The sequence below is a fragment of the Sus scrofa genome, chromosome 11 (genome assembly GCF_054392235.1).
Source record: "Sus scrofa isolate SSC_HxYL_T2T_F1_AM1 chromosome 11, Sscrofa_HxYL_maternal_Yorkshire_Landrace_v2.0, whole genome shotgun sequence".
NCBI lineage: Eukaryota > Metazoa > Chordata > Mammalia > Artiodactyla > Suidae > Sus > Sus scrofa.
Genome location: NC_139393.1, coordinates 23,618,731 through 23,637,040, shown reverse-complemented (window position 1 = coordinate 23,637,040; position 18,310 = coordinate 23,618,731). Strand labels below are relative to the sequence as shown.

The 18,310-nt window shown below is 38.6% G+C and overlaps 1 protein-coding gene across 6 annotated transcripts in view; it reads right to left on the bottom strand.

Annotated features, from left to right (window-relative positions):
- The window catches only part of CCDC122 (coiled-coil domain containing 122), a 54,252-nt gene that overhangs the window by 33,853 nt on the left and 2,089 nt on the right, over nucleotides 1–18,310 (bottom strand). For 3 of the 6 annotated variants that reach the window (XR_014819526.1, XM_013980559.3, XM_013980558.3), the window contains exons 2-4: nucleotides 10,368–10,453; nucleotides 9,465–9,574; nucleotides 546–944 (exon numbers count right to left, since the gene is read on the bottom strand). Coding sequence is in view for 4 of the 6 variants with exons in the window: in XM_013980559.3 (XP_013836013.2) it covers nucleotides 546–944; nucleotides 9,465–9,574; nucleotides 10,368–10,413 (555 nt within the window). In the remaining 2 variants the exon portion in view is untranslated. Of the gene's footprint in view, nucleotides 1–545; nucleotides 945–9,464; nucleotides 9,575–10,367; nucleotides 10,454–11,225; nucleotides 11,539–13,020; nucleotides 13,044–18,310 lie in introns of those variants that run through there. The other 3 variants (XR_014819525.1, XM_013980561.3, XM_021065619.2) reach the window with 3 other exon arrangements.

Sequence of the window (18,310 nt, the reverse complement as noted above, 5' to 3'; positions counted from 1 at the left end):
AATTAACTGTTCACTGTGATTTTGTTTGAATTATATATATATATAATATATATATTTTTTGTCTTTTTGCTATTTCTTTGGGCCACTCCCGTGGCATATGGAGGTTCCCAGGCTAGGGGTTGAATCGGAGCTGTGGCCACTGGCCTACGCCAGAGCCACAGCAACGTGGGATCAGAGCCTCGTCTGCAACCTACACCACAGCTCACGGCAACGCCGGATAGTTAACCCACTGAGCAAGTGCAGGGACCGAACCCGCAACCTCATGGTTCCTAGTCGGATTCGTTAACGACTTCGCCACGACGGGAACTCCTGAATATATATTTTTATCAGTCCCCGGGTTACTGGGAGATGTTTCCTCTATGCATTTGCACATTTGGCATAGTTACTACTTAACTCATGCACTTACACAAGTTTTTAAAAGTTGTGAATCCAGTTAGTGCACCTATGGGTATTTTATTAAGTTGATAATACATTTATCACTTAATAAGCCTACTGGTTACAAAAAAGGAGTAATAGGAAACATTTCAATAAGTGGTATTTCAAACCTGCACTTGTGTCATCACGTTTCCTTCTGGATTTTGGAGATCCTGCATAAGCTGTTCTTTCATTGTCTTTAGTTTTCTAACGAGGTCCCGTTTCTCCTCTAGCTCAGTCATGAAAGACCATTTGCTTTCTACCTCCCTCAAACTATCTTTATGTGCTTTTATTTTTTCATAGTATTCATTATATCTTATCATGTGTTCCTCAAAATCTTCTTGGGCTGCTTCTATGTCAAATCTAAGCTTCACATTTTCTGTGTGTAAGGATCTGATTTGATTTTCCAGGCTTCCACACTGAAGTTTGGTATTCTGTATGGCAACATCTTGCTGATATATCTGCCTTTCTGTTTCTTTAGATTCTGCAGAGACAGACGCTATTTGTGTTTCAAGCTCATGAAGTTCATTCTGTAAGATATTTCAACATCATTGTTATTAATTACAATATTCAACTTGAAAGTCATTTTTTTTCTTTTTCTTTTTTTTGGCTGCACCCACAGCACATGCGAGTTCCTGTGCCAGGGACTGAACATGCAACATGGCAGTGGCCAGAGCCACAGCAGTTCACTGCACCACCAGAGAACTCCTATAAAGTCATTGTTTTGATCCATAGTGCATGTAGAAAAATCATTTAACATAAAAAAATATATATCAGATACATAAAAACTGATGCAAAACAGGATATGTAATAAAGTAACAAAATTTTTTATTATTAGGAGCCCAGGGTTATATATTTCTTATTTTTATGATTCATCTAATTCTAAATATTAAAATTATATCAAGCCTTAATATTTTATATGTAAAAGATACTTTCAATCACTTTCATAATATATTTATGGGCATCAGAAGTATGAATTAATGAAAAGTTACATGATAAAAATGATAAAACCCTGTGCTAAAAAAGAACAAAAGATCTAGATTCCAGTGCCCTTACTGCTATTTACTAGTTGGGATGACCATACATTGCAAACTTAATTACCCTATTCAAACTTCACTTTTTCCATTTGTAAGGTAAATAGAAAGGTATATCTATCTTTGCCTCTCTGGAGCATTTGGCATTTCTAACCAGTACCTCCTTTTGAAAACCTAGTTTTCATATCACTCTTCTCTGGTTCTCCTCAGATATCTCTTTCTCAATCTTTTTTTTTTTTTTTTCTCTTTCTCAATCTTGATGGTTCCTTCAAATATAGGTTTTCCTCAGGGTGCAGCCATTATAATTCTTCCTCTCATTCTATATATACTCCTTGAGTATGTCATCCATACTTCTATCTTGAGATACATATATGCTAATGATTCACGGATATAAGTTGCTGTTGAGTCCTACACCCAGCTGCCACCGGCTATCTCAAATTCATCGTGCCCCCAAATCAGACTAATCCTCCTCTCCCCTCATCCTGTTCTCCTTTGTATTAGTCACCTATTGTCAGAACCACAAAACCTCAGTGACATACAATAGTAAGTGTTTATTGCTCACGAGGAGCAACTGGGTTTGACTAGATGTTCTGCTGACTTTGGTTGGATTTGCTCAAATGTCTAGAGGTTGGCTGGCTGTGAGGTGACTTGAGTTGGTTTCAACTGGGCCGACCAGGGTGTCTTGGTTTTGCTTCACATATATCTCTTTTTCCAATGGGTCAGGCCAGGCATGTCCTTCCCATGATGAGAGCAAATGCAGAAGAATGGAAGCCCAAGTATACAACAACCTTTCCAAGCTTCTGTTTGAATAACATCTGCTAACATCCCAGGTGGTCACATGAGCAAACTCTCAGTGGATGGGTAGAGAGTATGTTCACCCACCATAGGAGGACATTATAATGCTACATGGCAAAGGGTGTGGATATACACAAAGATGAAAATTGGGACCCCAAATGCAAATTACCACACCCTTATATTCCCAAACTCAGTTAGCAGTACTCCTTTGGGAGCCATACTTAATTCCTCCCTTCTCTTTATTATCTGTAGTTAACTACTCATTAAATTCTATAGATCCTCCCACCAATATAACTGTAGGTCTTTACCCTTTTTTTTTTTCCTATATAGTATGATCATCCTCTTTAAATGAGTTTATAATTTTTGGAGGGAAGCACTGCACTAAAAAGGCAGACCCAGTTTTCTTGGCAGAGATAAGACAGGAAAGTACACCGAAAAAGATAACATGCTAATGAACTTCAATCTCTGTCTCCAGTTCTGGTGTTTAAAATGCCACTTGACATTTCTGTTTGGGTATTTCACAGACATCTCAACTATACATGTTCAGAAGAGAACTTTTAATTTGTACAACCAACATGTTCCCCTTCCAGTCTTCCTGATTTCAATAAACTGTACCGCTTTCCACTTGGACACTTAAAAACCTAGAAGTCATTCTTGATTCTTCCCTTTCCTTTACCCCCCACAATCTATTTACCAGCAAAGGTGTTTTTTTTTGGGGGGGGGGATTTGCTTTTTAGGGCCACACCGTGGCATATCTAGGTTCCCAGGCTAGGGGTCAAATCAGAGCTACAGCTGCCAGCCTGTGCCACAGCTACAGCTAGGCAGGATCCAAGCCACATCTGCGACCTACACCACAGCTCATGGCAATGCTGGATCCTTAACCCACTGAGTGAGGCCAGAGATCAAACCCACAACCTCATGGTTCCTAGCCAAATTCGTTTCTGCTATGCCACGATGGGAACTCCTTTACCAGCAATTCTTGATGGTTGGGTCTCGAAAATAAAATCCCAATTCACTTCTGACCAGTCTTTGTAGCATGGCCTAACTTCTAACTGGTCTCCCTGTTTCCATGCTTCCCCCGTCTCCCTCAATTAGACACCATATTTCAGATAGAAAGATCTTTTAAAAACATAAATCACATCATGCTACTTCCTTGCTCTAGATCCTCCAGTGTTTCCCACTGCACTGATAGTATAATTCAAATTCTGTAACATGGCTTTAAAGGCCATATATGCTCCACCCCTGTCCACTGGCCATCTTGCTACTGTACTCTGCTGCCCTCTTCCAGCTCCCTTTCTGTTTATGACATACACCTGGTCCCTTCTATCCTCAGGGCATTTGCAATTGTCCCCTGCACCTTAGAATTCTCTATCCCAAGCTAGTACCTGTTGGGGTCACATCTCTCACAATTCTGCTTTAGGATTACTCCTCAGTACAGTCTTCCCTGAACCAAAATATAAATTAAGCACCTATTCTCCTCCCCCATTATTCTCCACACACTATCCTATTGTATTCCCTTTGCAATGGAATTGCATTCTTTCTTTTTCTTTCTTTCTTTTTTTTTTTTTTTTGTCTTTTTGCTATTTCTTGGGCCGCTCCTGCGGCACATGGAGGTTCCCAGGCTAGGGGTCGAATTGGAGCTCTAGCCACCAGCCTACGCCAGAGCCACAGCAACGTGGGATCCGAGCCACGTCTGCAACCTACACCACAGCTCATGGCAACGCCGGATCGTTAACCCACTGAGCAAGGGCAGGGACCGAACCCACAACCTCATGGTTCCTAGTCGGATTCGTTAACGACTGCGCCACGACGGGAACTCCTCATTCTTTCTTTATTGCTTGCTCTCCTTAACTAGAAAGTAAACTCCATGGGTACAGCAACCTTTTCTAACTTCTTTACCGCCATCTTCTCTGTACATAAAAAAAGGACCTGGCACAGAGTAGGTGCTCAGTAAACATTTAACAAGTGAGTGAGTGACTGCTGTACATGGAATAGTCAGGAAAGGGACACATGTCCTGCCAGCTAGGCTGTTGATCCTACTGATCAATACGGAAAGATGACATTCCCACTGATTTGGTTATCACCTCTTCTCTTCCCTGGACTAACATAACAGACTTAACTTTCCTCCCTGCTTTAGTCAATCCCTCCTCCAATCCACCTCTATCCTTTCACTAGAATTACAGGTCTCCCTGTTGTTGCTGCTGTTCTCCTCTTCCTCCTCCCTCCTTCCTTCTTCCCTTCCTCTACTTCATCCCCCTCTCCTGCTCATCTCTCCTTTATTAACAGATTCATTGAGGTAAAATTGCTGCACATATTTAAACCTCACAATCTGACGTGACTGACTTTTACAATCACGAGACCACCACAGTGAAGACAGGGAACATATCCATTACCCACAAAAGCTTCCTCCTGCTGCTTTGAGATCTATCCTGCCCTCCTCAGCTCTCTGTCTTCAGGCAAACATTCATCTGCTCTCTGTAACTAAAATTAATCTGTTTCCAAAAATTTTATATAAAACGAATCAAATATTTTAGTTTCACTCTTTTCACTTAGCATAATTATTCTGAGATTCATTCATGTTGCTGGACTTATCAGTAGCTCTTCTTTTTTATTGCTAGGTAGTATTTCCTGTGTGGCGATACCACACTTTGTTTACCCAATCATGTGGTGGACCTCTGAGCTGTTTCTGATTTTCCAGTAGGCATACACTTCTGTTTTTCCCAGAAAAACAAATGCACTATTTATCCCAGGAGAAACTATGGCTTATATGGTAGCTATATTTTAAACTTAAAAAAAAGGAGAAACTTTCTGTTTTTTTTGTTTTGTTTTGTTTTTGTCTTTTTGCCTTTTCTAGAGCCACTCCCGCAGCATATGGAGGTTCCCAGGCTAGGGGTCTAAATAGAGCTGTAGCCGCCAGCCTATGCCAGAACCACAGCAACGCGGGATCCAAGCCTCGTCTGCAACCTACACCACAGCTCAAGGCAATGCCAGATCCTTAACCCACTGAGCAAGGCCAGGGATCGAACCTGAAACCTCATGGTTCCTAGTCGGATTCGTTAACCACTGAGCCACGACAGGAACTCCAATACAGTCCCTATTTTTAAGTTTACACATTCTAGGGGGTACAGAATGCTATCTCATTGTGACTTCAAAGTGTATTTCCTTAATTATTGATGATACTGAGTTTCTTCTCACATGCTTGTATTTTGCAATATCTTTTTTGATGTAATGACCATTGACATTTTTGGCCCATTTTAAACTGGGTTGTTTGCTTTCTTGAATCCTAAGAGTTCTTCATACAGTATTAACATATTCAAGTACCTTGTCAGATAGGCTTTTGAATATTTTCTCCCAGTCTATGACAACCCAAGTGCCTATAGGGCCCCAGGAGGTATAACCTCACATTCATTTTTCATAATAGAGCCATTTGAACAGAAATAAAAAATTTTTTGATAAAGTCTAGTTTTTAAAATTTTTGTGTACTATTTAAGAAATCTTTGCCAAACCCAACATCACTAAGTCTTTCTCCTATATTTTCTTCTAGGTACTCTGTAGTTTTAGTTCTTATATTTAGGCCAATGATTCATTTTGAGTTAATTTTCATCTGTGGTACGAGGTGAAAATTGAAATTCACTATTTTTGCATGTGGCTGGCCACCATTTGTTGAGGGATTATCCTGTCTCTAATGAGCTTCCCTGGCACCTGTCTTAGTCACCTCGGGCTTCTATTTAAAAAACAAAACCAAAATAAAACCATAGGAGTTCCTGCTGTGGCTCAGTGGTAACAAGCCAACTAGTATCCGTGAAGACTCAGGTTTGATCCCTGGCCTTGCTCAGTGGGTTAAGGATCCTGCATTGTTGTGGCTGTGGTGTATGTAGTTTGGCAGCTTCGGCTCTGACTGACCCCTAGCCCGGGAACCTCCATATGTCAAGGGTGCGGCCCTGAAAAGACAAAGAAAAAAAGAATACCAGAGATGGACTGACTTAAAAAACAGACTTAGGATGCAGCAGATTTGGCTACTGGTGAGAAACCTATTTCTCCTTGCAAACAAATGCCCTATTGCTGTGTCCTCATGTGGCAGAGAGAAATAGGAAGCTCTAGAGTCTCTTTTCTCTTCCTATAATCCCATCGTAGGGACCCCACACTCACAACCTCAACTAAACCTAATTATCTCCTCTTTTTGAAGCTCCAGCTCCAAATACCATCACATTGGGAGGAACAAACATTCATCTGTAACATCACCTCTTTGAAATCAATTGTCATGTGTGGGGCTATTTCTGGGTACTCTGTTCTGCTCCATGGATCCGTATGTCTATCTAAATGCCTTATCGCACTGCCCTGCTTACCATACTCTATGATAAATCTCAACAATATTAGAACTTCTAACATTGTTCTTCAAAATTGTTTTGGCTATTACAGGTTCTTTACATTTCCACATGATGTTTAGAATCGGCCTGTCAATTTCTCTAACAAAATGCCTGCTGGAATTTTGATCGGAACTACTTTTAAACAATAGATAAAAGAGAAAGAAGTGATATATTAACAAACTGAATTCTGACTCACAAAAATAGTACATCTCTCTATTTTGGTTTTTAATTTCTCTCTGCAATGTTCTGCTGTTTTTAGTACACAGGTTTTACTTTGTGTAAAAAGTAAATTCTGAGATGCAGATGCAGGTGCAGGTGCAGGTGCAGATCTTTGCTTGCGCTGCCATTAACAAAACACCATAGGCTTACTGGCTCAAACAACAGAAATTTATTTCCCACAGTTCCAAAGGCTGGAAAGGGTGTCATCATAGGCAGATTCCGGTGAGAAGTCTTCCTGGCTTGCAGAAGGCTGCCTTCTCACTGTGTCCTCACATGGCAGAGAGGGAGAAAGAGCAAGCTCTCTGGTATCTCTTCTTATAAGGGCACTAATCCCATCACCAGAACCCTGTGTTCATAAACTCATCTAAGCCTAATTGCCTCCCAAAGACCCCATCTCCCAACACAATTGCATTGGGAATTAAGGCCTCAACATATGAATTTCAGGGAGATTCAAACATTCAGTTTGTAACACAAAACTTCTGTCAAATTATAGTTTTGATGCTACTGTAAATAACGCTTTTTTAATTCGTGCTGTTTCAATATAGAGAAGTAAAACTGATTTTTATAATTAATCTTTTGCAACCTTTCTAAACTCCCTTATCAGTCCCAAGAGCTTTTTAAAAACAGTTTTACCTGCTCCTTTTATTTCTTTTTCTTTCAAGGAGTGGCTTGAACTACCAGTACCATGGAATAAATAGAAGTGGCAAGAAGACACATCCTTGCTTTATTCCTGATCTTAGGAGAGAAATATTCACTCTTTCATCATTAGGTATGATGTTGGCTGCAGGATTTAAGATACCCTTTTTGAGTTGGCTGGAGTTCTAGTCCTAATTTGCTGAAAGTATCTTAAATTCATGTTGGATTACAGCAAGGGTCTTTGATGCAGATTTCTTTAGAGTTAATCATTTGCTCTTCTGCTTAAAGCCCATCAAAACCTTCCCATCACCTCTAGAATAAAGTTCAAGTTTCTTACCATTCTATATATTTCTTATCACTTCCCAAAGTACACTCCACCAAACTACTTACAGTTTTATGAAGGTACCAAAGCTATTTCAGGCCTCTGCAAATTTTCTCAGGTTCTTTTTGTCTGAATATCATCCTCTTCACCCTCTAACCCTCAAACGTATCCCAGACACCCAATCATTCAAGTGAACTCCAGCTTTACTTTAAAACTCAACTCAACTGAAACATCACTTCCTTTGGGATTACTTTTTTCAGTATTAAATCTGTGTTTATGCCTCCACTGTTGACACCACTGTTTGTATATAATTATTTGTTTACTTACCTGTCTCCTTCAATAGATGGTAACTTAAGAGTGAGGACAATGTTCAGCGAAGTGCTTAACAGAAAGTAGCCCTCAGTGTAAGTGAAATAACATCTGTAAAACCCTTTGAAGATCGACAAGTTTTACAGAAAATTTCATTATATAAATATTTGTACCATATCCTATTGCCAACATATACTGTTTTCTAAAAGTGACTAATGCAAGGCAATTATTTATAAGAAATTTGTAATACCATAATAGTATAATTATTATTAGCATTAATACCTAAAGCCAATATCAAAATCTAGTCCTATACTGCCCACCATGGCCCCAGCAAGGATGCCTTACTGTAATATTTACAAGTATTTAATCATCACGAAAACCCTTATAGGCAGGTCCTACTATTACCTCCATTTTACAAATGAGAAAATAGAAGCCCAGAGAGATTAAATCATGGAGATAGAAGTAGCAGATCTTGTCTTTCAAACTAGGCAGTTCAGCTTTAGAGCATATTCTTTTCATTTCTATGATATATTTAGCTTAAAAAAAACTTGAAAAAGCACACAGTAAAGACAGTATTTTCATTTTTGTTTCTTTAGCTATATTAGTTGAGAACAGTTATATCTAATTATGCGGAATACAAAAACCAAATATGGCTTTGAGATTTCCTGTGGTAGAATTATGAACATATTTTGAAACATAAGGAACACAGAAGTATTCCTTATCTACTTGAAATATTCACTTATCTACTTGAATATTTCTTATCTACTTGAAATATTCACTGGACTTTAGCTTTAAAAACATTGGCTTAGGAGTTCCTGTTGTGGCAGAAATGAATCTGACTAGTAACCATGAGGCTGCAGGTTCAATTCCCGGCCTCGCTCAGCAGGTTAAGAATCCGATGTTGCTGTGGCCGTGCTGTAGGCCGGCAGCTGTGGTTCCCTTTCAGTCTAGCCTGAGAACCTCCATATGCCGTGGGTGTGGCCCTAAAAAGCAAAACAAAACAAACACTGGCTTAAAAAATTAAAAACCTTCCTTTGATTCAGGATTTTAGGAAAAATTATCAACTAAAAGTAAATTAAAAATAATTCTATGTGACACACTGGGTTTTATAAGCTTATCTACAGTCACAATGACATTGCTGAACCTTTGTACAATGAGCGTGTAAAGCGTTCCATGAAACTGGAACACTCACACAGAATTTACTTAGGGATACCAGAATAACTGACGAGGTGTAAATATGAAAAATATAAATTTTAAATAGTCTCCCCAGGGTTACTGTTATCCTTAATAACTTCTCTGTTACTAATTTAATATAGTTTTGCAGAACACAAAAAAGACTCATTTAAAAGACAGTATGAAATAGGTTACCTGCAAATACAACAGAACTTTTTTGTTTTTTTCTATTTCTGATGTTTGTGATTGCTGTTGCTTTGCAACTTGCTCTACAGCGTCAGTTAACGATGATGTATCTGGTTTAGCTGGACAAAAGAACAAAGTACACAGTAAAAAATCTTAATGCAAACATTTAAAGAAAATGGTTCTTCACTCAAAGTCATGAAAAATGGGATGGTTTCTCATAAACAAACTAAATTAAGGGGTGGTAGGCATTCCCATCATGGCTCAGTGGTTAACGAACCCAACTAGTATCCATGAGGACGCAGGTTTGATCCCTGGCCTCGCTCAGTGGGTTAAGGATCCAGCGTGGCTGTGAGCTGTAGTGTAGGTGGCAGTTGCAGCTGGGATCCTGAGTTCCTGTGGTTGTGGTGCAGGCTGACAGCTGTAGCTCCGATTCAACCCCTAGCCTGGGAACCTCCATAAGCCGTGGGTGCAGTCCTAAAAAGACAAAAAAAAAAAAAAAAGAAAGAAAGAAAGAAAGGGGGTGGTAATCTTCCCTTTCTGACTGCAGACAAAACCCAAATCAAAGGCCATAATAACAAACTCACCTACTGCAATATTATTCCTGTTCCTTTATGAAAGAGTGTATTTTCATTGTCCCCAAATTTTTTATCCAGACCATTTGCACATATACTATAATTATAGTGCTACCATAACAACTATATCACAATTACAGCTGATGAATTTTCATTACGGGCCTGCACTTTCAGGTTGTTATGCCTTTTCTAAATACTGTATGTTTCCTCTTGGCGAAATTTAACAGCTTCCCTCTATTCTAATTTGCTACTAATTTTAACACAATTATCCTATAATACTACTTTTTTGTTGGTGCTTGCTCATCACTTAGTTATATATATCTGAAGACTGCTTCATTACCTTCTTCAGGAATGCGCTGACTCTTCTTTTCTCTGTTGCTTGACATTCTTGTCTCTTTTCCCCTTTTTAGTTCACCTTCTTTACTCCTACAAAATAACCAATGTTGATAATCTTTCACGTTTTTTTTCCCATCAAACTGGTGATCCCAAAAGTCAGTGAATTGTTAAAAATCTCACAGGGATGACAATGACATTCATCATTATTTCTGAGAATTAAGATACAATGGTCAAGTGAGAGATTTGGGGAAGAAAGTAAAACTATCTTTAAACCTTGGTTGTCCTGCTTTTCAGCTGTTATGACCTTGAGCAAGTTTCTTTGATCATTTGTGTTCTCATTTGTAAAACCTTTTAGGGATGTTTTAATAAATAAAATATGTAACATGCTTAGTACAGTACCTGACATATAGTGAGTAACTAAATATTCTGGACTAGTAGTAGCTGGTACTTCCAGTACTATTATAAAGTGGATTCTGAAATATAACAAGAATCTGTGAAAGTCAGTGCCAAGATGGATTGGAAATTTCTGCCATGGGTATAGGGTGCAAGGAATACAGCACTCCTGTCAGTGCTATTCTGACAAGGTAAGCCTTATGCAGGTGTAAAATCACAATTCAATCTCTTTTATATCTAGGAGTAACTGATGACATGAAGAGGAAGAAAGAAAGAGAAAGTTTTTTGTTTGGTTGGTTGTTTTTTGTTTGTTTGTTTTTTAGGGCTGCACCCTCGGCATATGGAGGTTCCCAGGCTAGGGTTCTAATCGGAGCTGTAGCCACTGGCCTACGCCACAGACACAGCAACATCAGATCTGAGCCGAGTCTGCAACCTACACCACAGCTTGCGGCAATGCCGGATACTTAACCCACTGAGTGCTGCAAAGCCAGGGGTTGAATATGCAACCCACATGGTTCCTAGTTGGATTTGTTTCTGCTGCGCACTGATGGGAACTCTGGAAGAGTTCTTTTGTCTACCAATGCCACAAATGAACACCAAGGTGGTAGAATTAAAGGCATTACTAGCTTTTTCTGCAAAAGAAATCATATAAATTTTCATAAATAATAAAAGGAATTCAATGTTGTTAAATACTTCTGAAATTGTCATCTCCCATTTAACATTTGAACATATGGATTTTTTTCTATTTAGATGACATCCTTTTAAAAAAATCTTAGTTGATTTTTACAGAACTTGTAAATCTTTCCAAATCATACTAAAGTCATGATAAACTTTGCAAGCCAAAAGAAGTAAAATATTATCATAACAGTAAGGCATGTATACGGAAACCTGCAAAATTGCTAAATATCTTTCCTAAAGATTGGCTAAATACAAAATACTTGTATACTAGTTACAAGTGTTTTCCAAAAGCAAAAATTTTAAAGCTTGAAATCTGATACATAAGCAAAAAAGAAAACAAAGTTAAACTGTTTCCTAAGTCAGGAGATTCAAATCTATCCAGAACTATCTTCTCAAGCTAAAGAAATCCTGAGACAAATAACTCCACATAGTTTCATAATCACCCCGGAAATCTGGTTCTTTGCTGTTTATTCACATCACTTCCCTCAAGTCTCACCTCACACTTGCCTCCTTCATGATGTCTTCCCTGATGCTGGGCCCATTCACTCTGCTGAAGCCATTATTCTGTGTCCTCTCTGCCCCAGATTAATATAACAAATCCAAGTCTGGTTTTCTCTCTAGCTCTTCTATATGGATTTCATGGTTACAGACGTCATCCTTAATCAACCTATCTCAGAAATGCGTGCTTCTACATGTTCACTTTCAGTTAGTTCTCCCAACTGATTATAAAGGTAAACAACTATATAGTGCTTATTTTGTCCCAGACACCAAGTACTCTAGATAAAGAAAAAAAAAATCATCATTATATGGTGCTGGTGCTGGTAGTTCCTGTCATGACTCAGTGGTAATGAAACCAACTAAGATCTATGAAGATGCAGGTTCGATCCCTGGCCTCACTCAGTGGGTTAAGGATCTGGTGTTGCCATGAGCTGTGGTGTAGGTTGCAGATGCAGCTCAGATCTGGCGCTGCTGTGGCTGTGGTGCAGGCCGGCAGCTGTAAGTCCAACTCCACCCCTAGCCTGGGAACTTCTATAAGCCGAGGGTGCGGCTGGCCTTAAAAAGCAAAAAAACAAAAACAAAAGGCATTCTATGATGCTGCTTCTATGCCACATGTAAGAACCTTACAAATATTCACTTTATAAATATTAACTCGTTTAACCCTTTGGGGTGGATACTGTTATTACAAATTTCACTTTATAGGAAATACAATGAGCACTGATTGAGAAATTTACCCAAAGTCAGACAACCATTAGTTTCGGAGACTTGATTAGGATTCAGACAGTTTGACTCCAAGGTTCATGTTTTTAATCAATGTGCTAGACTACCAAGATTATAGGTTTTTTTAAAGAGAAGAGCATGTTTTTATATACCACTCCAGAATCCAACTACTTTTGTATTCTCGTATTGTTAAAATACCACTTTAATCAGCCCTCTCCTTTCCACTGTCACTAACACGCACATTTCTTCCTATGGACTACTAGAGTGAAATCCACTGATGGAGCTGCTGCAAAAGTCCAACAGGGAGCCCCGGGTCCCAGTTGCACCAGCGCAGTCAGAACTCTCGGTTTAATCCTCTGAGCCCATACCTGAGATCCTCATTCAGATCCTCATTCTGTTAGCCCTTGGCAGTCTGTCCCACCCTGGTTCAAGTTAAGCCTCTGTGGGGGAAGGAGGATTTTATTTTCTTAACTGTTTTGCTTTGTTTGTTTCCAGAAACAAACTGGCTGATTGGCTGAGCCCTCCTGTGCTGTTTTGCTGATCCTGCCCAACTTGCTGACTAGACCTGACAGGTCCTTCACTTGTGTTGATAAATGGAAGTCCTGTCCTATGTGTCTTTTTAAAAATATGTTCTAGGAGCAGAAAATCAGAAGTCACTGACCCTTAGACTTGTGGTAAAGGTGCAAATTAGCCTCCTTTTTCTGCCCTCAAAGAGCATAACATTCAGTTAAAAACACTGAACATCACAACCAATGCTGCATTCCATTTTAGATGGCATCTTCTTTAAGAAGTCTTTCTTCATCTTTCTGGGTAGATGTACTCTCTCTCTCTTTAGTGCAATAGTTTCATATCTTTATCACACCATGATAGATAACGCTGTGGGCTAGTCCTGAATCCAGGTTGTGCCACTCATGTTTATTAAGTAAATTCTTTCCAACCTGAGCCTCGGATTCCTTATCATTAACAGAACCTGCCTCATTAGATTATTTTGAGAACAAAGTGAAATAATGCATATAAAGTGTTTAGGAGATTCTTGCCACTCAATAATTTCTATTCCTACTATCTTCATTATTTTATACTGTTTACCCATTAGACCATAAGCTCCAGGAAGGCAAACGGAATGTCTTTTCATTTTTGTATTCTCTAAAGTATTTGATGAAGAAACCAAAAAAATTAAGTAAATTAGGTTTCTACAACAAAAAACAAAGCAGCTGGTTCTTCCTAATGTCTGTTCCTGAAGCAGTATAAACCGAAGAGCGCTTGTGTGATATTTATTTAAACCGGCTATTCACAAAAGGATCTCTGCTTTAAAACTGAGAAAGTAGCAAAAAGACAAAAAATAAAATAAAATAAAATAAAATTGGGAAGTTTTTGTTTTTTCTGGACCTCTACTGCAGAATGGACAAAAAAAATAAAAGCTAAAACAAACTACTGCCATCTACTGATAATTCATTACAACTGCATAAATCAATGAACACAGAGTTTAGAGACTGGACACTATCAATTACTCTTTCATTCAAACCACATATGTGCGTACGTATTACATACAAAGCACGTGGGAAACAGAAAGTTGAATTAAGTGACTGATTAAAACAAAAACCTCATAATATGGACAGCATATGACAGTAAATAACCAATACATATAAAAATACATACATACAAAAAATATCATTTAGGAAAAACACTTTCAACTAAAAAAGGAGATTTACAGAAAACAATGCAATGCTAATACTATATAAACCACTATAACCAACATTTATGAATTACTTGTTAGTACTTTCACGTGGATTATCTGTTTTATCCTCAGAGCAATCCTATAAGCGAGACATTATTTTTACCTATATTTTGTAGGTGAGGAAACTGAGACTTGGAGAAATTAGGACATTCATCAAAATCATACCTTCAAGCAGGAAGGATGAAATCTGAAGTAATTAGGATCCAAATTAATATGTATTAGGCATTAACTATGTACTAAAGCATTGTGAAAAGCATGATTTGTGCATCATCTCATTCAAATTCAAGAGGCAAATCCTTGTACTTGGCCTTTGGGAAGAAATTTTAAAAAGGCCATCGTTCAAACTTTTGGAAACCTACCACCTGGTACCTCCTTCCAAATTAATGAGCAAAATAGAGCAAGGCTGTCAAACTCCTCTAGGGCTTTGAGAACTTTTGGCTTAAAAGAATAAAAGGAGGCAACAGTTTATGTGCACCCATGTCACATAAGCACCATTTTTTAATTTTAAATGGAAAAACCTGCTATGAGGACCTGCCAGGTAGTATAAGTAGTTTAGTTTGTATTTTTCCTCCTACCCTCTTTAGAATACATATCTTATCAGAAAACAAAAAAAGAAAAATTATGTAGATAATTTTCACATAACTGTGAAATTGCTTTTGTTTTCCAAGTGGGAGAGGGAATTTAATATCTAAAAACTGATATTTGACTGGGGAAGCTGAAAAACTAACCTGGGGAAAGAGGAGATAAAAGTTTTCCTGGAATCAAGAGAGCTTTAAATTATGGTCTATATTTAAAGCAAGATAAAATCAGTTCTGGATGGTTCAATTCCAACAATAAATTAAAAAGGCATCGCAGGAAAAATTTAACATATTGTACGAGTGAATAAAGATCAATAATCCATACTTCTGGTAAAAAAAAAGAGGTCTTTTCAACTACATGTTTTTGAGAGAAGTAACATCATCATCAGAGTCATCCAAAAAGAATGAATTAACTGAAGAATTAAAAATGTACTGCACATCTATTACATATCAGAGTTTTAGAATCAGCTGAAACTAGGGATTATCCTCTTCTCTGGTTAGGCAATGAGATTAAATTTTCAGAATTCTGAAAACATAAAGCCACCAGAGGATTGGTATTCTTCCTAAACTTCCTTTCAATGACAATTTAGAGAACATTCGTATATTACTCATTGCTTATAGCTTTAAGCCAAAGGTGGGGTTTCTCTGAATGTACAGATAGTACAGGACTAAAAAAAATCTTGTTTTGGGATGCAGACATAGAAGGATCAGTCTGTAGCTCGACTCTTAAGTTTTAAGGGATGCCCAGGCAACTGTTTGATAATTACAGGCCTTTGGTGAAATCCAATCATAACCTATCTGCTTGTCTCAATCAGGTCAGGAAGGTCTAAAGTCTTTTTTCACTCTATAGACAAAAAAGCATTATTAATAAACTAAGGGGAACTTGCAGAAGGTTGAATGTGGACTCCCAGACATATGTCTGTGTTCTATCTAACCCAGAGAACCTGTGAATGAGCACTTATTTGGAAAGAGGATATTTGAAGATGTAATTAAGTGAAAGACCTCAAGATGAGACCATCCTGGATTTAGGGTGGGCTCTAAATTCAGTGTCAGTGAGAAACTGAACATGCAAACAATGACTAGACCATGTACAAAAACAGAATTCTGACCCACAACCTGCAGCAACCAACCCAGGAAACCACCCACCATCCATAGTAACCAGCCCAGGAAGCTGGCCTGCTATCTGTAAGTCAGACTTACAGGAAGTCAGACCACTATCTCTGATAACAATTTAAAAGCCCCAAATTAATCCCTGTAACAACTAGCCCCCAAATGCCCAGTGCTTGATTAATTACTGACAGCTTCCCTAACTCTGTCCCTACTTCTGACTTAGGACCAGTCAGAGAAAGCCACATATGCACCTTAACCAATCACACAGGACGCCCTCCTTCTAGTGAGCGCCCTACAGCTTCCCTAGGCCACCAGCCTTCAATCAGGGCAGACCTGAAGATTTCCCTTTTTTCCACTATGAGCTTTCCCACCCTCTGTCTGCCTTTGAGCCTCTGCCAAAACACAAGTAATGGTGGCTGACTTCCTTGCTCTAGAAAGCTCTGAATAGCCTTTGTCTACTCTCAGATAACTGACCTTTCCTTTATTTCCACACAGGTGTCCTTGTCTGAGAAAGGGAAAGAGAGATTTGAGATGCAGACACAAATAAGCAGACCATGTGAGGATGGAGGCAGAGTCCCAAGTCATGCACCTCAAAGCAAGGAACACCTGGAAACCACCAGAAAGTGGAAAAGGCAAGGAAACCATTAAAGGGAGTTTGGTCCTCACAACACCTTGATTTAAGACTTCGGGCTATATACTGTGAGAGAACACATTTTTGTTGTTTTAAGCCATTCAGTTTTTGGTAATTTGTTATGGCAACCTTAAGAAACTAACACAAGCTTCTAACAAGGAAATTTGCATGTTACACGTCCTTTTCTGGGAGGACTCCTAAACCTCGGGGTAAATGGCTGAAAAACAACTGTTCCTAGTTTAAAAAATGTTTCAAGTGTTCTCACAAGAAGGATTTACATGGTGGTGTTAGGAAGACTGGGGATTTTCCCAACAGTGTCCCTTTACAGTCTGACCCTATCTCTGCCCCACCCCCAAATGCTCCACGTCTCTATGGGGGAAATAGGTGCAAAGTCAAATAATGAAAATGTACAGGTATAGGAGTTCCCATTGCGGCTCAGCAGGTTAAAAACCCGACTAGTCTCCATGAGGATGTGGGTTTGATCCCCAGTCTCCCTCAGTGGGTTAAGCATCCAGTATTGCCACCGCAAACTGCAGCATAGGTTGCAGATGCGGATCAGATCTCGAATTGCTGTGGATATGGTGTAGGCTGGCAGCTGCTGCTGTGACTCAACCCCTAGACTGAGAACTTTCATATGCCACTAAAAAGAAATTTTAAAAATAAATAAATAAATAAAAGAAAATGTAGGGGGGTATGGCAAATGCACTCTCAGTCTACCTACTCTTAACCAACTCATTCTATTTCCTTAGTTCATCATAAGCTGCTAATTCCCAGACCATGATGAATGCACAAACTGAATGCTGAAGGGTTAGGAAGCTACCCTCCAGTGAGTCTGTCCACTTAGGCTCCTAACGGAGGAATTCTACAAAATGACAATGTCATTTGTGTTTGTTCCCAAACCTTTTCATGCTGCTTGTACTTGTCATTGTGCTCTCATAGTTCAATTAAAGATTATGTAAACCTACAAAATAGTACAAAAATAATGTTGGTTCTTTCTTTAAAATATATGTTTAATAGTTTGGAAAGACTAAAGTGAGTTGTCTGAATGTGTGAAATAACTATAAAAGATTATAAAGAAAAAATAGCAGTCGGATAGCTACACAAGTGCCTTTAAGTTATTTTCCTCATAAAGAATGAAATCTTGAGAAACCTTAGCTGATGGTTTATCGGTATAGTCTATGGAAGGGAGATGATGCAGAACTCTAATCAGGAGGCCACGTGAAAAAGAGAGGCCTTAGAGTTTCTCGAGACCGGCAAATACACAGTTTTTTCAGGTTTAAAAAATGTTTAAAGTATTATGATATACTTTTTCAAGACTCTCTGGTGTGACTTTGCTTTTAAACAGATTTAGATATAATTTATATACTATCAAGTTTGTCTTTATGAAGTGTACAATTTAATGTTTCATTGACTTCAATATATTGTTTGGCTATGGGTTCAGACTGTATCTTTGAGAGAGCTTGTCCTCTACTAAAAAAAAAAAAAAAAAAAATGCTAAAGCAGCAGCAGTTAATTCTCCTTGGTGAGGGTATAGGAACTCAAGGTAAGTTATGTTTGAGCTTGAAGGGTCCTAACTAGTAACAGTTAAAAAAACATGAAAGGAG